At 36.4% G+C, this 26134-nt stretch overlaps 4 protein-coding genes across 5 annotated transcripts; all 4 read left to right on the forward strand.

Annotated features, from left to right (window-relative positions):
• The first annotated feature begins 939 nt into the window (after positions 1 to 939).
• On the forward strand, positions 940 to 5362 carry LOC110413670 (mitochondrial ATP-independent inner membrane protease subunit 2-like). The gene is made up of 5 exons (XM_021424581.1): positions 940 to 1155; positions 3137 to 3309; positions 4030 to 4213; positions 4746 to 4852; positions 4942 to 5362. The coding sequence occupies exons 1-5, from the start codon at positions 1084 to 1086 to the stop codon at positions 5021 to 5023; spliced, it is 618 nt and encodes a 205-aa protein (XP_021280256.1). The 5' UTR covers positions 940 to 1083; the 3' UTR covers positions 5024 to 5362.
• Positions 5363 to 6020: 658 nt separating this feature from the next.
• Positions 6021 to 8694, forward strand: RHON1 (Rho termination factor). The gene is made up of 2 exons (XM_021424707.2): positions 6021 to 6166; positions 7437 to 8694. The coding sequence occupies exons 1-2, from the start codon at positions 6127 to 6129 to the stop codon at positions 8543 to 8545; spliced, it is 1149 nt and encodes a 382-aa protein (XP_021280382.1). The 5' UTR covers positions 6021 to 6126; the 3' UTR covers positions 8546 to 8694.
• A 653-nt stretch (positions 8695 to 9347) lies between these two features.
• LOC110413642 (putative E3 ubiquitin-protein ligase XBAT35) lies at positions 9348 to 16358 on the forward strand. 2 transcript variants are annotated; one of them, XM_021424535.2, is made up of 9 exons: positions 9348 to 9608; positions 9877 to 9991; positions 10220 to 10300; positions 10441 to 10529; positions 10624 to 10715; positions 10896 to 10977; positions 11526 to 11625; positions 14432 to 14517; positions 15374 to 16358. In XM_021424535.2, the coding sequence occupies exons 1-9, from the start codon at positions 9486 to 9488 to the stop codon at positions 16148 to 16150; spliced, it is 1545 nt and encodes a 514-aa protein (XP_021280210.1). In that variant the 5' UTR covers positions 9348 to 9485; the 3' UTR covers positions 16151 to 16358. The 2 variants fall into 2 exon arrangements, with proteins under 2 accessions (XP_021280210.1, XP_021280211.1); XM_021424536.2 differs by having other exon boundaries at positions 9518 to 9657; positions 15374 to 16357.
• Positions 16359 to 19405: 3047 nt separating this feature from the next.
• On the forward strand, positions 19406 to 25301 carry LOC110413697 (ARM repeat superfamily protein). The gene is given in 6 exon segments (XM_089783218.1): positions 19406 to 19610; positions 20861 to 21141; positions 22138 to 22254; positions 22454 to 22845; positions 22847 to 24341; positions 24801 to 25301. Coding segments are annotated over 5 exon segments (2346 nt in total). The 5' UTR covers positions 19406 to 19610; positions 20861 to 20865; the 3' UTR covers positions 24867 to 25301.
• Positions 25302 to 26134: the final 833 nt, after the last annotated feature.

A 26134-nucleotide genomic window follows, 5' to 3' on the forward strand; every position in this document is an offset into this window, starting at 1 on the left:
CACTACAATGTTTTCTTCTTTGTAGTTTAATTATTACTTTACTTATATATTAAACAGTACAATGTTATTTTTTCTATAATTATATTATATTGTAAAGTATCAAATATTACTTAAATGTATAATTGACTGATGTTTATTTTGTTTTGGTAGTAGGATTGCTTTTTTTATTTTTTACCTAATATTATTATCTCATTCATCTGAATACTTTAGCTAATCCACTCATTACCAAACGTAACTTTTTATTTCTTCTTTTCCTCACACAGAAGATCTTTCAAAACAATCCAATCATCAAAGAACAACCTCATCGAAAAGTCTTCACCCATCCCTTAATATTAAGAAACTCTAAAATTTGACTCATAATTATGTCCAATGCTACCATATATATATTTGTTGACAGGCAGCATTATGAACACCATCATGTTAACTTTTATATATACACAACGATCTACAAAACCACCGCATCAAATCATTATCTTGATTTTGTTCATGGGAGCAAACATTTTGTAAACGAAGTGCTAATGAATGTACAGGATTATAAACACTGCCTTATATTTTTTGTTTACAAATAGCATGATAAATTTAACATTATAACGTTAACTTTTGAATACACATAAAGACCTGCACAAACACAGCAGCAAATCATGATTTTAATTTTATTCATGAATATTAACTTTCTATTAAGTGAGTAGGAATGAAAGTATAATCATAAACACGACTTTACGTTTTTTATTTATGCCGAGCATGATAAATTGAAGAGCAAATTATCATCTTAATTTCGTTCATGAATATTCAATTTTTCTCAAAAATGTGGAAGTAAATATATACAATTATAAATAATTATGATATACTCTTATAATTTAGAGAAAAAAATGTAAAAATATTTTTGTATGTACTTTTTATCTTCAATACCTCGACCACGGGCGAATTCTAGTACTGGAAAAAGAAAACTTCTTTCCGCATCAAAATAAACAAGGAAAAATAAGAAAAAAGAAAAACATCACGGGGGTTTAACAAAAAAGCCTCCTCACCTGCAAATCTAAAGAATAGAAAGAACGAACAAAACAGTTTGGGTAAAACTCGGCAATGGTTTCTTTGTCGACGTGGTTTCGATACATAGCTCGCAAGCTCGAGTACTCCGTCTCTCTCAGCTGGAAGGTCACTTCTTCTTTATCTTATCTCTTCCCATTTAGTCTCACTTTAGCTTTTTATTTCGAATTTGGTTATCTTAGATCCTTTTTATGAATATGTGGAGAAGTTATGATTTTGGAGTATTGGGTATGGTTCATTTCGTCGGTTCTGTTGATTTCGTGAGCGGAATTTGAGTTTTGTTTTATTGGGGTAAAGGTGGAAACTTTTTTGGTGATTTGGGTAGTTTTCTAATGTTTTCATTTTGTTCTTTTGATGCATGAGCTTTTTGATTCTTAAATTGTTGCTATGAAGGGTTTTGAGAGTCGGTAGTTTCATCTTGATACTGGAATGGTTCTGACTTCTGAATCCCATCTTGTGTTTTTAACCTCTATTTTCAATGAAGTCCTATGGTCGTATATTTTCAAAATTACCAAGCAAATTGTTGCATGTAGTGAAATTCGTAGAAAGTGTGCAAAAATTCCTTGAGTATAATGATAGCAACTCAGTTTTTATTATATGTATTGATTGATTGATTTTGATATTGATAGGGAAATGGTTTACTTGAAACTGGTTTCCTAGATAGAATGTTAAAATCAGTGTTTGAAGCTAGGTTTCACTAGGGCCAATGGTAGAATGCATCCCCTTGCATTATAGTCTTGATGTTAGTATGATTTTTGAAGCCTAAGTCCACCAATGTAGGGTTTGACAAAAGGTGGAAGATCATATATTTCATATAGTAACTAGTAGTATAATTTAGGCAGCAGGTGGAGAAATAAATCTGATTGTTGTTCCCCAGCAAAAGATAAGTCAGAGCAATGATTTTTTATTCTTTTTATTTGTATCATCTACGGGGAGCAAATTTTCCATTTACAATTGCATATACTTTTGAGTTGAATAAAGTAAATAGTAGGTGCATTTGTTGTATTATGCGAGTGACATGCCTCAGGAACAGGGCAAACATTTATTTGGGAACCACTTTGGGCATCTTAGCATAAATGAAAATTACATGGACATTGCTTAGTGCTCCTTACATATCCCATTTCTGCTTAAAGATTTAGTAAGCATGGAATCAAATTCTTCTTCAAGGCATGTCGATCTATCTTCCAAGGGTCATTGATATAAAAACGAGGAAGTACCCATTTGTAAAACAATCTAACTGGCTTGCTATGATAGTAACTGCTTCTTTTACGAGTTTGCAAACATCACTTTTCCCCTTTGAAGGATTTTATGACCTTTCTTCTTTTTTGAGGTCTTGCACCAATCTTGCAGCAGACTGACATCCTTTTGGGTTAACTTTTGTAGTCAACTGAAAATGCTTCATTGTATGATATGAAAATTTTCTGGTCCACAAGAAGGCAATAAGTGAGGCTCTTAGGTTGTGATTTTAGGTCTTTTGGTCAACCTTTCATGTCAACATTGGACTGAAATAGTGAAGGGAAGGACTTAGAAGTTTTTGTTTTTTCTTTCCCTTGTTTCCTATTTTGTGAGATCCGAACGGGGCTAACGTTGAGGGGAGTCTACAGTTTCTGTTCTCATCTTTTATTATGAATTGCAATGAGAGTTGTTATTCTACAACTTTTCTGGTCAACTTGTTACAGAAAATATATCATCTGGCAACTTTGGCCCAAGTTAAGCTCCGTGCTGATTGCTTGGCTTCTATGTCAATGGGCAAATGTAAGCAGAACATGTTCCATCCTTGTGACTTTTGCCAGAGGCTAAAACTGGATTCTTTCTGTGACCAGCAGTTTACTAGTAGCTCAAGAATAAGCTGGCAACTTCAAATTCCATTACATTAAGAAAACCCTGTATAATTTTGTTGGTACCTTAATTTATGATTTAGAGGTACTTCTGTAGATAATGGATCTTTTGAAATACATAGATAGCTTGTATGGTTGGTTCTTGCTTCCAGTTTGTTCTGCTAAATAAATTTTAATGCTTCTGAAATGCAGAATTATGGATAGGTTTTTGTTAGCTTTCTTTTCCTAACAGGAACCTTGATGTGAAACAGAGCTATAAGAGAGGTCAAATCAGTGACTGGGAAGTACACGATGCAGTTTGGAAAAATGTATTTCAGGGAAAGTTGACTTATTTACACTGGAATAAAGGAGAGGCCATGGCCCCTACTATCGGAGCACAAGGGGGTACTCTTCTTGTTCGGAAGATTGCAGCTGCAGACCCAACGTAATACTACTCCTTTTTTTTTTCTCAAAGAAGAATTTATTTTGTTGTTTTGTTGGAATGAAGGGTTTTTATCTTTTCAAATGGTGCAACTTTTTGTTGTTATTCTTGGTATAGTTTTTCAAAGATTCACTTCACTGTGAAAATTTAAATGTGCAAGTTCCTACAACACCTGAAAAATAAACTTATGGTTTCTTTACTCTGGTTTGAGCTGGTCCATTACAAATTGATGATGAACCCACTTCAATCATCTAAGAATCTGTGCATGTAGACATTTGTGGAGCTGACCTGTTTTAAATGTTTTGCTGTTCATTTTTAAGTTCAATTTATAATTTTATATCACTCATTTTGAACATCAGTTCCCGGGCTTTATCTAATTGTGTATGTACAAGCCATGTTATAAAATTAACAATTGGGTTGCAAGGCCAAGTACTTTCTTCGGTTCAGCTACTCAATCCATCATTACTTCTAAATATGTATGCAAATAAACAAATCTGTATATATAGCTCTATGTACATATGTGTGAAGATAACTTGAAGTATAAAGCTAGCTGACATGGCATTCTCATTCTTGAGTCATGGTTCGATCACTGTTATTGAAGCAGAATCTTCTTATGGTCCGTTTTCTCCCCTGCCTCTTCTGTGCAATATATCTTTCATATTTACTCTTCTGTTTTGAATATGATTTCAAGGTTTTCTAACTTTATGCATAACTTCTGAACAGTCGAGTTTTTGTTGGAGATGTTGTTGTCTTGAAGGACCCTGATAGTTCAGATAACTATCTGGTCAGAAGATTGGCTGCCATTGAAGGATATGAAATGGTGTCTACTAATGAGAAAGATGAGCCATTTGTTCTTGAAAAGGACCAGTGCTGGGTGCTGGCTGACAATGAAAAATTGAAGCCCAAGGTATAAAATATTAGTAAATGTTACAATTGATAAAAGTTTTAGTTGCTATGCTTATACAAATCAGTAGGCATCATTTAGATTTGAGAAAACTGAAAACGGTGTTCTTTACCACTCTGGGAGAGCTGGAATTTTGGCAGACCCCCTTGTGGTGGCTGTATAAGTTGGCTAGAGAAGGAATTTTAGCTTGAACATCCTCCATTTATTTTATCTAGGCTATATAGTGGATTTCTGGAAGAGATCTAACCATTATCACTAAAAAGTTCTGGAGAAGCAACTTTCTGTGCCTGAAAGCTCAATACTTAGAGAGATGGAAAGGTGAATTTGATAACAGCCATCCAGTTTGTGATCTTGATTCTAGAAGTCTGCTTATTAGTTATTACATGCATGTCGCTTTGCTATTGTGACCTAAGTTCTTTGAACCTGTTTTGCATGATTAACGAAGAACTTATTCAACCATTTATATGGCTTTGGTAGTACCTGATCCATTTTCTCCATTTTTTATTGTTTTTATTTTCTCCTTTTGAGATGATAGGAAGCAAAGGACAGTCGGTTTTATGGTCCAGTTCCCATGACAGACATTGTTGGCCGAGTTATATATTGTCTGCGGACAGCTGTTGATCATGGTCCTGTGCAGAACAGGTAGCTGGGATATAGTTATCTCACACCATTTTTGTTTTACAAAAGGTGACATTTTGTTGATTGCTGAAACTTGTATGTTCCTGTAACAGTCATTTCAGCATGCGACAGGATTCTCCAGTGTTGGAAATAGAGCTGGATGTCGATGAAATGGCAAAAAATCACAAAGCATAAACTGGCCACACTTGATGCTGACTCGTTTAAGCGTGTATCTATTGTTGTTATTGCCCCTTTTCCTCTGCGGGTGTCTCTTTAGTTTAGCATGCAAGTTAAGAAAGGAGAAAAAAATGGTACAATAAAAGATGGAAGTATTTAGGTTCATGTGATGGGGGCGGCTGTTTGTCCTTAAGAAGTGCTTGCAATTGGGTTGTTTATTCCGAACTTGATAGGCAGCCTGTGTCGAATTTTGATTTCAATTGTATTGAACAATTGCCTTTGAACGGTCTGTAATTTGAGAGTAGCTTAGCTACACTGTTTGGAAAAAAGGAAAGAAGATGGAGCATCTTTATATCTGGTGGCTGGCTGTTGAGTCCTGACTTATCTTCATTTGTTCAGGTTCTAAGGTTGGAGCACTCTTTTGATGTCTGATTTACCTTGACAGAAGAGGAAAATAAAAAAGTAGAGAAGAAAGTCTGATACAAAAATAATCGGTATAATATAAATAGTTTTTTGTGCATTATTTAGAAAATTTTATTATTAAGTTTAATTAAAATTTTTTATATTTTTATTTTAAATTAAATAAATTTTTATGATTTATAATTGATTAATTGTTATTTTATTAAAATATTATTTATTATTTTATGTTATGTGATGTTGATATATCATGACAGATGAAGAGAAGATATGATTACATTGTCACATAACATGTAGATATAAAATAATAAGTAAAAGTGATGTTTTTATGAATAATTTATAAATTTTAAAGGTTAAGATTTTATTCATTCTTCTATTATTAGAAAGAATGCAATAAGATACGATATTTTAAGCTTTTGAGCATGCAGGACAAGGGAGGCAGTCCTCATTCCTTCGCCCTTTTTCAGAGGTACATTTTTGAGGCCTGATTCGGCCCAGTTTCGGGCCTCGAGACCAACCCTCAATCCCTTAATCCACTATTTGCCCATGAACAAATGACAATTATCGAGCAAGTCCCTTATCAATGGCCTATATAATTTATAGCAAACAGTGAAAACCTCAGTTAAAAACCCAAAAACCCTCCCAGGAGAATGCACAACTGCTACAACGCTCTCTTTTGAACCTGCAGCACTACTCTCCAACTCATGTCGCATGCACTTCATCTCGTTTCCAAAAACATTCCTGGTAAATTTCTCTTCCTTGTTTTCTCTTGGGGCCTTTCCTTTCTGTTTGGTTCCAAGAAACCGTGAGAAATGAAATGAAAGGAAATGTTTGCTCTTTCGAGGTCGAGGCCTCTAATGGGTTTTTTATTTTTTATTGAGCAGAGCTTCGCTTTGGGGTTTTCGTACTTTTCATTGCTTTCTTTTAACTTATCTCAGCTTGCCCATTTTTTCTTTAATTCTGCTTAACCGTTATTAATATAATTCTTAGATTATCTTGAGTGTTTATGCTGGGTTCTCTGAATTGGTTTAAAGATGACTAAGTTCGACTTATTAAATTTGTTTAGGTCTATATTCTTGTTCTTTGGGAGGTTGCTGAATTGAGTTATGGTTTTGTTTTTTTCTAAGTTTTTAATTGCATTCCTGGGAGAAGAAAAATTATTGAATTATGCATTTGATTTTAGCATCCCCAATTAGTAATTTCCATTTATGATTAGCCAAAGAAGGAGACACTCATGTCTTGATTTGCTGGTTTCACAGCATTCTTCCTCTGGTGACATAGGGGTAAATGATCTTGAATTTGTCACAGTGGTAGTGTTGGGTGTAGAGGATTGGTGGAGTGGCAGCAGTGATTTGGTATTAGCAAAAGCAGCTAAGTTGGTAATGGCTGATTGGTGGTTTTTGTATGGTTTTTTTGAAGCAGAAGAAAAGATAATGCAGTAAGCTTTTATTATCAGCATTAGTTAATGAAACATAAAGCGTGCTTGGAGTCATAGAGCTGAAAGTTGAGGACAATGTAATGTGCACAGCCTTTAAAACAATGCACGGCCTGTTGGAAAATAAGCCTTTAGCTAACATTGAAGTTTTTATTTTATATTGTCTACATAGCACAAGTAGACCTTTGTTATATTTCTGAGCATCTGCTCACGAAAGAGTTGGTTACTTTTGGTGCTTTTCATTCTTTTTATTGGTTGCTTATCTAAGAAACTGTCTGACAAGATTAGTTTAACAAGCATGCTTAGATTTGTTTCCAGAGAAAGTTCAATTTCATTTTTCCTGTTTAAAGTGATTGCATTATTGCAACTTTGTGAAGATTGATGTTGGTTATGGGATTTATATAAGGTATCTAGTGGGCTAGATTGTTGGTGTGTGTTATTAATTGGTTTAGGTCATTTGGATTTTTGGGCAAGTGTGTCACAGGGTAAAGAAATAGGCTCAAAATAGTCTTGCTTCTTAAATTATGTTTTTATTATTTTTTAATTTTTTTTCCTTAAATGGTACTGATTTTCTTGTAGGTTATGGAACAACAGAATGTAGATATCTCTCCTGTTCTGGTATTTCTGGAAGAGCAGTGACTCTATCTCCTTGCTCTTCACATAGAGACCACAGAATTTGTTCACAGGTGAAAATCAGATCTTTGAAATGCGGTTCCAAGGGAATATCTTTTGTGTGCAGAGCAGGTTCTAGTGGTCACAGGAGAAACCCAGACTTCTCAAGGCAAAGGCATGGTTTTCGAGGGAGGAATAGGCAAAATGAAGACAGAGAGAACTTTGAAAGTATGGATGAATCTGAAATGTTATCTTCAAAAAATGGGCCATTACTCTCCCTCTCCGGTTCCACAAAATTCCAAGCCACTGCAGTCCCAGGTCCAAGAGAGAAGGAGATCGTGGAGCTTTTCAGGAAGGTCCAAGCTCAACTTCGAGAAAGAGCTGTGGCTAAAGAAGAGAAAAAAACTGAAGCCTTGCAGGGAAAAGGTAAAGAGAGTGAAACAGTTGATTCTCTCCTGAAGCTATTGAGGAAACACTCAGTTGAACAAGGCAAGAGAAAAAACAGCATTGGCAGTAGCAGAGACCTAAGTTTGGATCAGCCAGAAGTGAATGGATCTTCCAATGAAGATAAAGGCTCCAGCTTCTTTGATTCAAATGATAGAGTGAGGAGTGTGTCCAAAGAACCTTATGCCCCTACTTTAAGCAGACCAGCATCACATTTCCGAAGGAGGTCACCTGTCCCACAAATGAAATATCAGCCAGTTTATTCCAGTGAGGAGACTGTCAATTCTGTTGGACAAGTAGATTCAGATGGGAAGAGAAATTTGAGTTCAGCCAAGTCACCTCCTGCTCCTGATCAAGTGCCTGAATTGGAGGAGGATTTAGACTCTGAAACTGAGCCAGAGCTGGAACCTGAGTCAATTTATCAAGATCCTGATGCATTGGATGAGTTGTCAGAGGATGAATCTTCTGATGTTGATGAGGAGGACAGGGAACAGCAGATTGGACATGAGGATTTGAGTGCATTGAAGCTACCAGAACTCAGGGCACTTGCAAAGTCTCGTGGTTTGAAGGGATTCTCCAAGATGAAGAAGGGCGATTTGGTGGAGTTGCTTAGTAGTAGCTCGTCTAATTAGTGATGGGGGAAAGATCACCTGCATTTTGATAGTTGAGATGCACTTTTTGGTTTTCATTAGTACTTCATGTGTATGTTTAAATGTATTACATGCCAAGAAATCCTTCCAAGAGGCTGACAAGTTATGGATGTTTAGATATAGTTCTGTGAGTTACGCTTGTGCAATGTTTTGAAAGTCTTTTCGAGAAGTCAATCTCCTGTTTCTTATGTACTAAACACGCTTGAACATCCGGGTGACTAAAAAGTAATTTTGCTTAGACACTCAATGGGACTCTACTCCGGTGATTCTCAGTAATTGTAATTGCCTGTTCAGCTAAACTCGTTAAAAGTAAAAACTTTATATAATGTAAAATGAAAATTATATCTCGTAAAATATCTAATGTCTAGTACTCGTAATAGTACGGATTTTGATCAGCTCGAAAAAAAGAAAACAACAGCATCCATTGTACTGGGAGAAAGTGTCTGAAATCCCATGAAGGTCTACGTGGCTCCTTTGTGGTGAGCATTCCTCACCATATCACTACCCATTAATCTGACAAAAGTCTCCCCTCAACTCTGTTTCTCAGTGTCCTCAAATTAATAAAACACAAAATAACAAGATTTTCAGAAGTTTCCTCTCAGAAATCGTTTTCCACCCAGACTCTTCTACATTTGTTTCTTCGGGGCTTCGTACTGATAGCTTCTCATTGACTCACACGAAAAGGGAAACCCCACCTCTCCACACACACCCCCACCTCCAACACCCCCCCCCCCCTCTTCCCCCAACAAGACCCACCCACCACCACACCCCACCCCCTCCCCCCCCAAAAAAAAAAAGCCCGATCGCTGATTGTTGTTTTGTAGGAGCTAAAGCGTAGCTCTAAAATTCCGTGCCTTTCTATAGTTCACTTTTTTGCTTGAAAAAAATTGTGGGTTATCTTCATTTTGTTAAAATCTCGTTGATGGGTCAGAAACTTGATACGATGGGCCAACAGCAATCCAAAGACGAGTTGCTTTATCAGGCTGCAAGTGCTGGAAACGTGGATGCTATTAAAGCTTTTTGCAGAGAAGGTGCTGCCGTTGAGGTGCATACACCTAACTAATTATTTCCCTGATTTCATGTAGCTTTCTAAGGTAAATGTGATGGAAATTCAATACAGCACTGGGCTTTAGGGAATAAATTTGGAGTTCGGCTTGTGTTAATTGGATATGTTGGACACTGGGTGTCTTTTATTGTTTCCGGAAAAACAGAAAAGAAGGGAAAGAAGTAATTTGATCATTTACGGTTGATACTTACTTATTTGTGTGTTTTGTAGAATGAAAGTTGCCATCTGAGTTGTTTTTGTGATGTAGTGGATTGACAGAGATGGAAAGACTCCCCTCATTGTGGCATGCATGAATCCTGAACTAATACATGTGGTCAAAACTCTCATTGAAATGGGTGCCAATGTCAATGCTTACCGCCCTGGTAGGTTTCACTAGGTTGTATAATTTGCCCCAAGTAATTCGTTTTTAAATAAATGGTAACTCTTTGGACAAGTTATATATCGTGTTGCACAGTGAAGGCAGTCTCAATTCATGCTTACAACATTTAAAACCGGGTGCATTAATCGGCAAAAATTTTAATTTTGTTCTGTGTAATAAATAATATCTTGTGTTAACTCTGCTTCCTTAATTAACCTGCAAATGTTGGCAGGACGTAATGCAGGGACTCCATTACATCATGCTGCAAAAAGAGGCCTGGAGCAAACTGTTAAGCTGCTTCTTTCTCATGGCGGTATGTCTTCCTATACGGTACTGTTTGAGATGCTATTTGCTTAACTCTTGGAAAATGAGAGAGGAGAGGGTGGGAACTATGATCTGGTTTGGTATTTGCTACATGCATAATGAGCTCTTGTTTGACATTAATGTTTTCAGCAAATGCTTTATTGAGGAATGATGATTGTCATACTCCACTTGAGGTTGCGAGAATCAAGGGATGTACAAATGTTGTCCGTGCAATTGAGGTATGTTTGAGAGATATGAGTGTAATTTATCAAAATTCTTCCTTGCTATTGCAGATTGTTATCCAAAGCTTCATGCATATGTTCTTCTATCCAGAATCATATTTGCTGTTTCTGTGGATGGTTGCGGGAGTTTCGTGGTCCAGGCTTTCTTGGTGGATTTGCTCCTCAGTTGTTATCAAGAAAAATGTTCGTACAATGTACATTTACTGCCTATGTATATCATTTTTCTTGATATCTTTTCTACATAATCAAGTTCATTGAATGGCTAGAACATAACTGATGCACATTACAAAATTTTTATACAATTAATTGTTCAAATTCCTTGTAGTGCATTAATTGTCTGCTGATCAGGGTGCATTCTTGCAGCTGGGTTGCCGTTATCCCTTGTGGTTCTGGTAATCCTGTGAAACCTCCCAGATTTGAGCTTGCTATTTATTCCACTTTGCAGGTTAGGCCAACTTGCTTCTGATGCAATGCTTTTAAATTTCTATACTGATTGGCCTTCGCCCTAGACCCCTGGGAAATATTGTTGAATGACCTTTAGGATTGTTCTATAAATAATTTGTGAGAGAGAAGTTACTATAGCCACTGCATAACCCCCTTTGGTTTTTCTTTTAAGTTTGCTTTTTTGGGGAATAGGCATGATTTTTACTATAAACGTTGACAGTGTTTCTTAAGTTACTTGTTTGCATGGGAGAAGGGCAGATGTCATACATCAGTCTGCTTGCTTTAGATGCTTCCGTTAGTAATCTTGGGATGTAAAGCACACATCCCCTTTGGGGGAAAAACTATATATGGTTTACCTCCAATGTACCACCCAAATTAAGTGGCTGCTAATTGGTGGATTTTGTTTACTAGTTTCATAATAAGTTGTGTTGCAGGGACTTCAAGTTTGTAGCTTCAGTTCAAAGATATTGATTTTTTATAATTTATATATTTATATTTCATATCTCCATCTACTTATTAGTATTTCAAAGTGGTTCTTGATATGAGCAGGATGCCCAGCCTCACATAGTGATTGCTCTTTGGAAGGCCAAAATTGAAGAGCCCAAATTTCATCAATCAGATCCATCACTGGCCATAGTTGATCAAACCAGTAACTTCCTAGAACTGAACCCATTTTTCTTTGTGGTTATTTTTTTCCCTGACAAGTAAGTGATCCCATTGTCATTTTGGTAGATAAGTAGTTGACCATGATTAAGAATACTTTTAGGGATGTTATGGTTCCTCTTGTTCTTTACTGCCCTTAGGCACTGGATTGGGGGGTTCTTATTAATTGAATGGTTGTTCATTCTTTTGGCTGTTGCATGTGACCTTTGCACATCAGTAAAGATCCACCATCATGCTTGCCTCATAATTGTGGTATTCTGATTAGCTTTGATATTTCATGATTTCTATATAAATCATTAATATAGAAATGGTTGATTAAATGCTTGAGTTCGGATTTATGACTTTGTGTTTGTTCTCTTTTATCATACCATTGTTCTGTCCTGCATATCAATAAGATGAGGCAAACTCCACCATTGTGTATTTAACTTGTCCAAATTGACATGGCAGCTTTGGAAGTTTTCTATGATTGGTGAATTGTTTATGTTGTGAAATTGCTCAAGTAACAAGGAAACAAAGACGTTGAGAAGTCAAGTAAACAGCAAACAAAAAAATTTATGTGATTTGGCCACTTGTCTACATCTACAAAGTGAAATAGTTCTTCTACTATTGAGAAATTAAAATACAATAAAATCTCGCTAGACCCCTTGTACACATACTCTTAATAGCCTCGCAAGAACACTCACTCAGACATACTCTAGCTCCACCTAGAGTAAAAGACAGAGTGTTTCTCTCTCTAGAGCTCTCAAAACACTAAACAGCTTGCAGAGCCTAAAAAACCACTTCTATAATAAAGAATCAAAAGTAGAATAAGATTAAGACTCGATATAGAATAAGAAGCTTAAAACATACAATAAGTAATATTGTATACCAATTAGTCAAAAAAGATTTTAAATTTTAGTCAAACCAAAAAACTTAATGATCTCCTCTTTTTACTTCAATTTAAACTCTGCAAACTTCTTCGACTTGTTGCAATCAATTGCAACTCCATGATTCATTGACTTTCCAACATTTTGAACTCTCCAAGTACAAGACTTTCTTAACCTTTGGCCTTCAAAATTACCTTAACTACACATAGCGAATCAAGCATGATCCAATGCTTGATTTCGCTAACAACCAGTGTAGATATGTGACCATCAAGTCAATGACACTTATTGACTTCGAATTAGGACCTTCACGACCCCTCCAATTCACCAAAATTGGTAAGATTTTTCGTCATCTCTTAATCATCTATTCCATGGAAACCTTGCATCACCTTTTGGTAGATGACACCTGTTTTAGTAGCTACCATCGCTTATGGACTGTTCGCATTCTTTCAAAGTCTTAGACTTTGGATGATAAAAATCATTGTGCAAATTCTCTCTCATGAGGACCATGTTGTCTTGTGTGACTTTTACCACTCCACCATTGGCAGAGTATCCATACCTGAGTTTAAAAGGCTCAGTAATATTAGATTTCTACACAGCCATGAGACATAGGCCACACCACCAAAGATTGCACAATCCTATCAAGCATTTTGATTTTTACAAGTCCCAAACCCTTAACATTCACAATTGACTTATCACTCAAAGTCAAATTCTTCTTAAAACGAATCAATGTAATTGTTTTAGGAGCATATGTGAGTGACACAAGAAGAACCAAGATACCAATCATCTTTTGAATTTGCATAACCTTCAAAAGTCGTGAGGATTATATCATAATCATTATTGGCAATGAGAGCACGCTTGCTTTTGTTCCAATTTCCCTCATTAGCTTTCATAAGACAATCCCATCAAATATGCTTATACCCTTTGCATCAAAAGCATTGAACATAGTCGGATCTAAACTTGTCACCTTTTAGATCCTTTGTTGGTTGACTTGTTCTTTTGACTCTTAACTACCAATGTGAGTTAATTAAATTTCTAACCTCTTCCTTATTTTCCTTTCAGGCTTCATGGGATATCAACATTGCTTGTGCTTGTTCTAATGTTATTGTATGTTTGCCACAAATTAGAGATTCTATAAATACCTCATAGGAGTTAGCAAGTGGTGCAAGGAATAATAATTTTTCTCCTCTTCATCCACCTTCACATCAACCTTCTTCAATTGATCAATGATCATGTTGAACTTGTTCATACGTGCATTAAGTCTTCGCTCTCTTCCATCTTTAAGAGATACAATTTTTCCTAAACTACAACTTGTTCAAAAGATTTTCGCCAAATAAATCTTTTTCAACTTCACCCACAACTTTGAAGGGGATTACTTATTAATAACATGATTAAAAATGTTATCCTTGATGCAAAACCAAATAACGCTAACACATTATGCCTTTAACTCTACCCATTCAACATCCTTTTTATATCAGCTTGTCGCCTTTTGCCTTCTCTAGCAAGGGGTGCATCAAGCCTTGCTGCACAAGGATATCTTTCATCCTTCTTTGTCACTGTATTAAAACTGATCTTCCAATCAAACTTCTTAATTTAGACACTCATATAACTAGTAACTTTGGACATCTTTTGTGAAATGTTGATTCACCAAACCTGAGGCTTTAATACCACTTATTGTAACATTGCTCAAGAAACAACAAGGAGAAAAAAAAAATGTAGAGAAATCAAGCAAACATAGAACGCAAGATTTTGAATTTTAGTTAAATCAAAATACTCAACAATTTAACTATGGAGGCGGTTGTAAATGTAATGATTAAATAGAATAGACATTAACTTTGTCATTTCCCCTTTGTGTTCACCAACAGTCTTTTCATATGTTGAATTTCTGGGTGTTTGAACCTTCTTACTCATTTCATTTTTATTTATTAGAAACTCGATACAAGCTTTCATCTGGAAATGAGGGGGACAAACAGCAGCTTCAATGGTTATATAGTGCATGCAAAGGAATTCCTCAGGTACATGTTCAGGGATCTATACGTTTAGTTGATTCCGTATCATCTTGCTGTAATTCACAGTCTAATTTTTTGCAAAAAAGAAACTAAATACATGCATGATCAATCTTCAGAGAGGTGATAATATATGGTGTCTTCAGAAATTTAATTTGTTACAAAAAGCAGAAATCTTAGCTGAGCAGATGCAATGGAGATGGGTGTATATATCAGCTTTAGAAATGGAAGTCAGATGCTTTATCTTTTAAGGGGTTTATTTGTGTTACACTGTAACTTCAAAAAGGTGTGTTTGAATACTAACATAGGTATTGAATATTTCAGGTAAATTTCATCACAAGACATTCTTGTGAAACTAGGATCAGTGCTTTATTGTAATTGTATGGGGCTCTCATTTGTCTGATTATCTTAACTAGAGTGATAGGCTTCTGCTTGAGTTAAAATGCCAACAGCAATGACTGGAAAATATGAGTTAATTATTTTTCTGGGCAGCATTTTGGTATAAATTGTTTTGAATGCTGCCCTTAAAGTCATGGAGGCTATGTAATTGAAGTTGTAATGAAAGATGTGTTTATGCCTAGTCATTTGGTTCTGTTAAAAAGGATTGCTTCAAAGGTCTGGTGTCTGATTTAGCATCTTTGATTTGTTCACTGGTCAAGTTAGTCAACTGAGTGCACTTTGTCTTCATGAATTTTCTGTGATTAGTCCATTGGGATGTTGATTATTTTGGTTAATAACTCATTTGTCATGTTGGATTAGTTTGGAAAGTTGGTCTTTATGTATCACAAACAGTATTACTTGGCTTCATTTTGTTTGATAAAATGCATTAAATAACATGCACTAAGCATCTTGCGTAACATGCTAGGTAATCCCTTCTGCAACGGTTCTTGATGCCCAAAATTCCAGTGCAGCAACTGCACATCAGACTGCTGCTGAACCTGCAGAACTGGATAATAACCAGAGATCTGGGGCAATTCATGCTAATGGTTGGGAGAATTCTGCACATATTGAAAGATATAATGGATGCAGTCCTGCTGTTGGACAGGCACATTCAGCGTTAAGTAATACCGGATGGATGGATGGACCAACAAGAAAAGACTACAATGGCTGGGGTGTGTCCGATTCTAGGCCAGCTGGCAAGCAAAGTCATCAGGTCCAAACCCTTGGGGATCACAGTGGATGGATGGATGGACCAACAAAAAAAGACTACAATGACTGGGGCGTGGCTGATTCTAGGCCAACTGGTGAACAAAGTCATCATGTCCAAAACCTCGCAGATCCTTCCCCTCTTGTCCAAACAAGTGCAATCTATGTTACCGACTCTTCAGCTCCATCTGCTCCACCAATTCCCAAGGATGCTTTAGATGAAGAAACGATTCATTATCCTTCAATTGATCCCAATCCAGCTGATTTGCCTGTGTCAGTGACAACAGGTTATGGAGCCACTGCAAATGATGTTAAAGAACAAGGTGGTTCTTCCTCATGTATAATATGTTGGGAAGCTCCAATTGAAGGTGCATGCATCCCCTGTGGTCATATGGCTGGTTGCATGTCTTGTTTAAATGAGATAAAGGCCAAAAAGGGTCTTTGCCCTGTTTGCCGAGGTAAGATAGATCAAGTTATAAGGCTCTATGCTGTGTGACGGGCGGAAATCCAATAATGGATCCGGGATTAATGTATGGCAGATTGATAAGTTTTGTGTTACATTATCAAGTTTATTGTAAATGAAATTAGACCCTTCTTTCGTTGTACATAATTGGAATAATCATATATACCAGTATATTGAATTCCGGTCGTGTTTCCCGTTTAACGATTCTGCCCATGTACTCAGAATAGCATTATTTAGTAAACTATATAATCCGAAGCATTCCGGGAAACTTCATATGATTTGAGATTTGTAACTTGAGGCTGACTTACCTGTGATTCCCTGACAAGTTCCTCTTTGGGTGTGTTTTGAAATATGTATGTTACCCCTTTACTAGAATTGAAATTTGATTGCTAAAAACCTTTCTCTTCCAAGAGAACAAGAAAGAAAAAGAGCTTTTAATTAATGACCATTTCTTGCTCAGAAAGAATGAACACACCCCATGTATACATTAATTTATAAATTAGAATGTCTTATGTTAAGATTTCTTCTGATTGAATGGTCCAGCTGAAAATATGATGATCAGAAAATCGACAAGTCAAGAGATACGAGGCGGATACTTGTTGCCTCCTCTGGGTCTAGTTCCTCAGTAAGCTGGCCACGGAGTTGGCTAATTGTACTCGAAGCTTTAAATGAGTCCGGACCGGTACAGTTGTCATCTTAGTCTTAAAGCGGAAGCACTAAGGGAGCCCACCATACAGCATCAAACACCCTTTCCATCTTTTTTGCCTGAACCTGATGGTATAACTAGCACATGGCTTGCCCAGCTTCTGGCTGGTCCTTGCCATGGTAAAAACTTCATTCAAGTTTCATTCTGCTAGACTGAGAGAAGCATCACATTTTCCTCAATTGTTTTTCACTATCAAAACTTATTTATTTTTTAATAAAATTTGAAGTAAGTAGGTTTTTCAGTTATTCTAATTAAGATAAAATGTATTATACTTTACAAAAATCGTACATATAAGTTCAACTTCATTAAAAATCACGCAGGCGACGAGAACCCCAGAACCATTTACTCTCAAAGTAGAAAACTTGTAAACATATTCATTTATTCATTTATACAGGATTGACTCTGTGAGTCTGTGACCGACACTTTTAAGATTTGGATTAGGAGAAGGTAAGTGAGTTTTGTCAGTAAAGCTTTAGTATGAATATTTCGATTGAGAAAGTACTAAATGATGCCTGGAAATCGGTCCAAAAGAGTGAAAAAGCTAGCTTCAAAGTAGGGCTATCTGATTAGACTCGAGTCCTTCAAAGTCTTTAACTTTTTCTCCATACTTCCATCCCCCATATGGGGAACACAATTGCTGATACATCTGTCCTTTGAAGACTGGCAACATGGCGTGTACGGCAAATATGGTTGCAAATAATAATAATAATAATATATTTTGTTATCTAAATTGTAAGATCAAGAAAAAGAGTAACGTAATCGGATATGATGTTCTTTGACTTGAGGCAATGAGAGATTAGCAAGCATGTGTTTTTGAAAAAAGAACACGTCAAACCAGTGAAAAAGAGTCAGTGTTTCAGCATTTGGTTCATCGCACAGCCCCTTTGAACTTTTAGGTATAACCAAACCAGTAGCCTAGGTGAATTGACTTGTCAGTCATTTCCCCTAACATTATCTTTCGTATTTATAACCATAATCACAGATCTCCACCAAAACTTCATTTACTAGACGACTGGTAGGGCCTCAACTTCATTGGTTGAAACTTTCCTAGGCAGGTTATTTCGCTTGGCGATCAACCTACTTTTGGAGGTTTGCAAGCTAAATTTCTTCAAAAAGAAAAGGGCAGTTAATGATGCAGCTGCATGCTTTTGGTTGTACTGTTAGCCCTTGTCTTAGATAGATGAAATGGGGAGAGACATGATGCTACTTATGCCACTGAAAGAGGGGATTGGATTCTTGTTCATCTTTAGGAAATGCACTTAGCTGGCAATGGGAGGAAAATGGGGCAGGCTGTTATAATTAAGGCAGCAAAAGACAAGAAAGTTGTCTTTGTTTGCACAACATCAATGTGTAATGAATGGGCACAATGAGGCTTAAGCTCTTTCCAATCCAATTGGGTGCTCTCTTTTTCTCTTTATCCTCATCTGCTTTTATCAACGCCAAGAAAATTCTCCCATTTTCTTTTCCTGCAAAACTGGCATTTTATCTTTTCTCTTTTTGGATTGAAAAAATAAAAGAAAGAAAGAATCATGTAATTGTACCCTTATAAAGGCAGGGGTTGCCTTGTTTTTCTTTGCACAGTTCGTTGAATAATGAATATGGTTTCTGCTTCAGTATAATAAATAAAAGAAGGAAAGAATAAAAGAAAACTTTAATATGAATGGTTATACAAATCATCTGATTGCTTTTGAGACAATAAGAAATGAATGTGGGCAGGAATCTTGAGCACATCAATAATGATTTTGCCCTTTAATAATGATTTCTGTTGCATAATGTTAGAATCATCAACCATGGAGGTTGCTCTTTTTTTTATCTCTGTCAACAAATTTTTTATTAAGGGCTGCATTCGGCAAAATACCAACTGCAACAAAGAGCAATAGCTGACAAGTGTTTTTACCATAGTGTTGTTGTTCAAAGGAAAAATCAGAGTTGAAAATGACACAAGAGGGATGTTTTTCTTCCTTTGGATGGACACATGAAAAACCAGTGCCCTCAGCTATCATGTATGTGGCATAAGACGCCAAATTCTGTAGCACTAGACTATCAATTTGAGAGATATTCTTCACACATGAAAATTAGTATCCATACCATGCATGCCGCATGCAGCATCCTCATTCACTCCAAATACCACACCAAGTCCATCCAAATTTTACCCATAAATCATTTTTTAAATATAAAACATCTCACCCCAAAGCTGAACTGTGGATTCCTAACATTATACTAAGATATATGTAGTTATTCACCATTGAACTGATGGAAGTGGGCAAACGAAAAGGGTAAATGGTGGCATTTGGAGGGTTTTAAACATCTCAACACAATCATACTTTTTCTTTCATTCTAACTGGATATCAATTGTCAATAATCAAAACTCAAAAAAAAAAACGAACCAAGCTTTGACTTTTGTTTCATGTAATCATGGTTAAATACAAGAATACAATACTGCCTTAGTTAATTCAACTCTCCCCCACTCTTAATTAATTTTCCACATAACCAACAAACCTTCAACCACATAGGGGCACCCAGCTGCCCTTTCTCCTTTTTTCCTGTAGTTGCTCTTTTCGTTTTTCCAGTTTTGTGTCTCTAGTTTCTTGCAGCTCTCCTCTTTCTCTCTCATGCAGCTTTGGCAAGAAAAAAAGAAAGAAAAATGGGCAGAGCTTGAATTTATCATGCTTGATGCTTGAAGGTTTAATATTTGATTATTTCCATTGAAGTGTTTACATCACTCAAATGTCCATCAAGATCTGTGCTTTCTTTGTTTCACCAGCTTAAGCCTGCTCCAAGAAAGAGGTATGCTTTCAATGTTAAAAAGGTTCTTCCTCTGTCTGTTTAAATGTCGATTCCTCAATAATTTTTTTTTAATTTTTTTCTGTAATATTTTGGTCTATAAAGTAGCGGTGTTGTTTTGGATTGGATTTAAGCACTGGAAAATACTTGTGTTCTCGTTTGTATTTTCTTTTTGGGTTCTGTTAGTTTATAAGTGTGAGATAGTTTTTGAATTATGTTTCTAATATAAATTAAAGAAATAAAAAGCTTTTTTTTTTTTTCTTTGGTTCAGGGAATTTACGTAGTACCCTGTTTTTGGTTGCTGATAACTAAGGGGAAGAAAATGGAATTTGAGATCTTATGGTAGCTCTATTAAACTAAGTTTTTGCTGTTGTTGGACTTCAACCTCATATCAAGCTTTCTTCAGCTACCAAAGGAAGGGTGAAAAGATTTTCATCATTGAATTTTAACAGTTCTCTTTCGCTCTCTTTAGGAACAATGGAGTTTTGTAGTAGACGTTTGAACTTTACACTTCCATCTAGCTTCTTCATAACCGAATAAACTATGAAACTTTTTCATATAGAACTTAGTAGCTTTTTTCCCCCTCCAAGATCACAATAGATAATGTGTGTTTGTTTCTGACATAGGGCATTAGACAATGGCCTTTTTCACTTACCAAGCTACTGTTAGTTTCTGGAGATCTGATATTTTGTTTAATTTAAATATTATTTTTTGTTGGAAAGCTAGCAAACGTTTCCTTAGACCTTATGGGAAAAAGTCAACATGGAAAATGCCATGGAACGAGAAAATAATATATGTTTTTGTAACACTGGATGTTTATTCTTCCCATAGGCATTAGTCAAAACCCTTTGTACACTGAATTTTGGTAAAGTCTGATATTTTATTTCTAAATTGAAAGTTTAGTCAAGTGGATTTCCTTAGATTGTGGGGAAAGAAATCAAGTCCTATGTCATTAGTGAACAAATAATTTTCAGGAGCAGTGCATCTGTGTTCCTCATGTAGACATCAATCAAAAAACCTTTCACTTCGAAAAATTATAAAAATCTGATCTTTTATCCTTTTGCTTCACATCTGGATGAGTGGGCTTCCTTAGATTATAGGAAAGGGTCAACATGGAGAAACGAGGCAGACTTAAGTTTTATCAAGGGCACTCTTGTAGTCATATGTATAAACGGATTTTGCCCGAGAAGTTTTTATACTACTTTCAATTATAACTTTTTGCTTTTAATTCTGGTATGCTCCATTAAATACAGGTCAGATGGACACAACCTCTGTGCAATTTCTTATCAATAGTATCTCTCGATTCATTCATCTGGTTTCATGCCAGACAATAAAAGTTGTTCCTATTGAAAAGGATTACAGGAATATGGTTGTTGTGTTAAAACTTTTGAAACCATTGCTTGATGATGTTGTTGATCGCGAGATACCTTCAGATGAAATTCTATGTAAAGAGTGTGAAGAGCTAGACTTGGTTGTTAACGAGGCTCGAGAATTCATGGAGAACTGGTGTCCTAAGATGAGCAAAATCCGTGGGGTAAGTCTATTTTAATCTTTGCTAAATACATTCTCCCTTGGTGAAATGATACCTAATAGAAAAAAATAGAGCTAGAATCAAGGATTGCTTTTCAGTTGGATTGTCTATGTTTTCTGGTTTTTGTTTAAGTGACATTGCCTCAAATACCACACATAGCATATTCTAATTTTCAGTCATGGAGCCTCTTACTATTATTCATGTTTGAAAAACCTGTTTCCATCAATTAGGTCCAATTTGCGTGCTGTTTGGATAGGAGCTAAGTGGTACCCACCATGGATTTGAGATATCTATTGATTAAAGGATTGATAGGATGGATGCCCATTCTATTTAACGCTAGCATAATGAGTACAGGGATCTCAAAAATTCTTCTTCTGACCTAATTCTGTGAAGTTTCAATTGATTTGTAGAATATTACTGTGTATAGAAGAAAACTTGACTGATAATGAGAACTTGGTTTATTATAGATTGCAAGAAAATCTCTTTTCTACAAATATAACACAGTTAAATTAAAATGAAATGAAAAGGATTTAAGGAAGGTGCTAACTAGGTTTGAAAATGTAATAGTGTGTAGAAGAACACTTGAGTCCTAAAACAGCAAAGCTAATCCAGTTTATTATAGATTGCAACAAAGTGCATTTTTTTCCTTGTCTTTTTCTTGCAATTTTTTTGTTTGCTCAAAATTTTTCTTGCAATTAAATGAAGTATGTAGTAAAACGAAAAAGGAACTAATTGGTAAAGTTCTTTGAAGCTATACCAGAGTACCAAGTACCTAAGATAAAATGATGCTCTCATTATGGGGAGGATTGGGGGTGGGGGGAAGGGGAGGACTTCCCCTGCTGTATGCTCAGTCCCCCAAAAGAAAAAGGAAGCTTAAATATTGGATGTTGGGTTCTGTTATGAATACCTTTCCATCTTGAGTTAAAAAATAGGATTTTCAGGCTTCTACTACTACTGTCATATTTCAATTATTTATTTGTCTTTTAAAATTATGTCTAGGTTCTTCAGAGTGAGCCCTTTCTGATAAAAATGCAAAGCTCTTCACTTCAGATTTGTCACATGATATATAAAACGTTGCAGTCATCGCCATCCATGTCAAGTATAACCAGTGTACAGGTATGAAAAAAAATTAAATTTGCTTATTCATTCTATGTTTGGATGACAAAAATGCTATTCATTGTCTTTCTACAAATTTTCTCTTCCTCTTAGAAGTTGTTAAGGCAGCTGGATGGCAACTGCTATCACTTTCTCAGAGCTGAGTTGGCTTTGAGTAGTGAGACTAATTGATGTTCAACTGTTTCAGAACTGTATGCAGGAAATTAAATGTCTGAAGCATGAGAGAGTATCAGAAAATATAGAAGAGGCTCTGAGAATTCAAAGAGCTGGTGCTATTCCTTGCACTGACCATTTGGTAGAAGTTATCAAATCACTAAACTTGACATCAAACCAGGAATTGTTGAAAGAAACTGTGGCTGTGGAAAAAGAGAGAATGAATGTGCAAGTCAACAATGCAAAAGGAAAATTAGATCAAATCAATCAGATTGTGGATCTCATCTCCCATGTACGTGATTATCTGCTTAAAATTGAGCACTTTGAACCCACAACTGGTGTCCTGATACCTCCACACTTTCTTTGCCCCCTGTCGTTGGAACTTATGCTAGATCCTGTTATTGTGGCTTCTGGGCAAACTTATGACAGGACTTCCATCCAAAGTGCTTGATAATGGACTGACCATTTGTCCAAAGACTCATCAAACACTTACACATACAAATCTCATTCCAAATTACATGGTCAAAGCTATGGTAGCGAGTTGGTGCGAGGAAAACAACTTACAGCTTTCCAATAACTCTGGGCATGCAAAACTTGTATCGATCTTATCTCCTTCAAATCATATATCTTCTCAAGATTTAACCCATACTGATAGTTGCCATTGCTTTGCAAACAGTAGTAGTTCCACATCAAGATCATCTCTTGAAGTCGGAATTGGTTTAGAGAAGCAGAAGATTGATATTGCATCTAGATTTAATGGGGAATGTAATAGATGCCAAAGCAGGGAGATTGACAAGGGTGACCACCATTCCCCTGATCAGTCATATTTTCACAGCAGGACTGAATCAGCCTCGAGTGAAATTTCCAGTATTGATTATGTGCCTCCTGCATCGAATGATTTGTCAAGGAGGTCAAAGAAACATGAAACTGGGAATGGGTTAGCTGAAATTTCATCTCAGGGCCTTGGCACATTTCCTTCAACAAAAGAATCTGGTTTTTCTCCCTGGGTAACAGGAAAGCAGTTTCATGTCTCTGGTACAAAAGTACAAGAGGCAGTGAATGGAAACCATAAGTATAACAGCGCATCCTCCATTTCATTTTCTGGATCAGGATGTGATGATTGGACCACAAGTTCCCATGTTAAGAAATTAGTAGACAACCTTAAAAGCCTATCAAATGAAGTCCAAACAACAGCTGCTGCAGAATTGCGCCTTCTTGCAAAGCATAACATGGACAATCGTATAATTATAGGTCGCTGTGGTGCTATTGCACCATTACTTTCGCTATTATACTCAGAAGTGAAGCTAACTCAAGAGCATGCTGTCACAGCCCTCTTGAATCTCTCTATTAATGAAGATAATAAGGCTATGATTGCAAAATCTGGAGCGATAGAGCCACTAATTCACGTTTTAAAGTCTGGAAATGATGGAGCCAGAGAAAATTCTGCAGCAGCTTTGTTCAGTCTTTCTGTCTTGGAAGAGTACAAGGCAAGGATTGGACGTTCTGGTGCTGTCAAAGCCTTGGTGAATCTTCTAGGCTCAGGAACATTGAGAGGGAAAAAAGATGCTGTTACTGCTTTGTTTAACTTATCAATTTTTCATGAAAACAAGGCTCGTATAGTTCAAGCAGGTGCAGTAAAATATCTTGTCGAGTTAATGGATCCTGATAGTGGGATGGTTGACAAGGCAGTGGCTCTTCTCTCCAACTTGTCAACAATTGGGGAAGGGCGTTTGGCAATTGTGCGAGAAGGTGGTATCCCAGTATTAGTTGAAGCCATTGAATCAGGATCACAAAGGGGTAAGGAAAATGCTGCCTCTGTATTGCTGCAACTATGCCTTAATAGTCCCAAGTTCTGTACCCTGGTTTTGCAAGAAGGGGCTGTACCACCCCTCGTCGCATTGTCTCAGTCTGGCACACCAAGGGCAAAGGAAAAGGTACGTAGCTTAGTATTTTCACCTTCTCCTGTTATGGCCACAGTCCTTGCATTTTTTGCTTCTGTATCTGTGATCTCAATGCAATAAGTGAAAAATGTTATTAAACTCTTTATATCTGGCGTCATTGCACCAGTAAAGTTAAATTATGTTTATATTGCTTATATTTTGTGTAATGAATTCCATTGAGGGTTCTACCACTGTCAAATTATTCATCAGAAATTGGACCTGGTATTTGTGATTATTGTTACTGATTAAACGGATGGGGAAAAATGGTTTACATTTCCAAGACCTGTTTTGTGAAAGTAGGGAGCAGAAAGGCATAAGGTTTTCTTCTAAAGCTCATTACATCTTTGAAATGGTGACTGCTATTATTACATGTTTGATGACTGTGTAGTCTAAAGACAATTTTCGGGATGCACATGAGAAAGTTCATGATATATTCTTCTATACCTGTTGCAGGCACAACAGCTTCTCAGTCACTTCCGGAATCAGAGAGAAGGTGCCACTGGGAAGGGCAAGACATGAAAACAGACTAATTTTGTTTTGTTTTATTTTCTGATTTTTTAATGTCCTACTCCGTGTAAGTTGTTGTCCTTGGTTTGTCCATTTGGAGCTCTCCTTTCACACATTTTTAGTTCTCCAGCTTTATCCATTAGCATTGCAAGCTCTATTCTTTGTTTCTTTTGATTCCCCTTTTTTGAAGGTGGTTAGGGGGTGGGGAAATAGGGCAAGCTTTCCCAGGAGGTGGTGGGATTGTCTATAATTTGCTGCATAATTTTCCTTAGAACTTAGCTTGCCATGGTATTGAGTGTAGGTTTCCCTTTTCTTTTTTCCATTTAATTTTTAGTTTATGTAGTAACAGATTTGTTCCTTAGTTTTGTAGATATGTTGTACATATGCTATAGACTCTTGTAATTTGATATAAGATCTTGTTAAAGATATTTTTGCTCTTTGCTGTTATATGTTCCATTTTTCAGTGCTTTTATTCTTAATCTTGTACCCTAACAGGCACTAGATTTTCTGAGTTTATTAAGGTTAGCTGCACCTAGATTCCAAATAGTTTTGCATTTTATGTGCTTTTATACTTGTTTATCAAAAGTGCAGCCCTCTTCTGCCTGGTACTCAGCAGTATTGTTAACTGGAAAACAATGGCCATTTTACTAGTAGATATGCTAGTTAACCATCTCGTTGCTCAAAGCATTTGCCGGATGATCACCATCAATGGTAATGGCGGGGCAACTAAATAATTCTGGCAAAACACCAGAAGGCAACGATGGGAATGTCCTATATGATTTTAAGTAACATGGCAAATGAATTATACTTTCCCAGCCAAGGAAGTCTAATTGTTGACCATAAGTAAAAATCCTACCCCGATTCAATGTCGTTCATTCACTTCAGTTTTAAAGCAAAAAGAGCAGAGTTACTATCCAAGGCCAAGATTTCCCCCTAAAATCCCTTAAAAACCACAACCCAAGTCCTGTTTCTAACATTCTCTGGGAGAATTTCTTGCACGTTACAGCTTAAGCAACCCGACGTGTCCAATGGTCCAGGAACATGCAAAAGCTTCAAGCTATCAATTGTTCCCTCAAATCTAAGCCAATAGGAGACAAACTAAACGATATAAGCAAAGCTTCATGCTTGTTACTGCAGTACTGCTGTATGATAATACGTTATTTTCCTAGAGTGTTGGCCCGAAACTCGCAGTATGGCCCTACTGGTATTACTGTTTAGAAAAAGAAAGTACCCTAGGCAGGCCCTGGTCCACTCATGTTATGCATGGGCCCGAAATAGAG

Source organism: Theobroma umbraticum, unplaced genomic scaffold, assembly GCF_002168275.2.
Source record: "Theobroma umbraticum cultivar Fairchild unplaced genomic scaffold, ASM216827v3 scaffold_4.1, whole genome shotgun sequence".
NCBI classification, from domain to species: domain Eukaryota; kingdom Viridiplantae; phylum Streptophyta; class Magnoliopsida; order Malvales; family Malvaceae; genus Theobroma; species Theobroma umbraticum.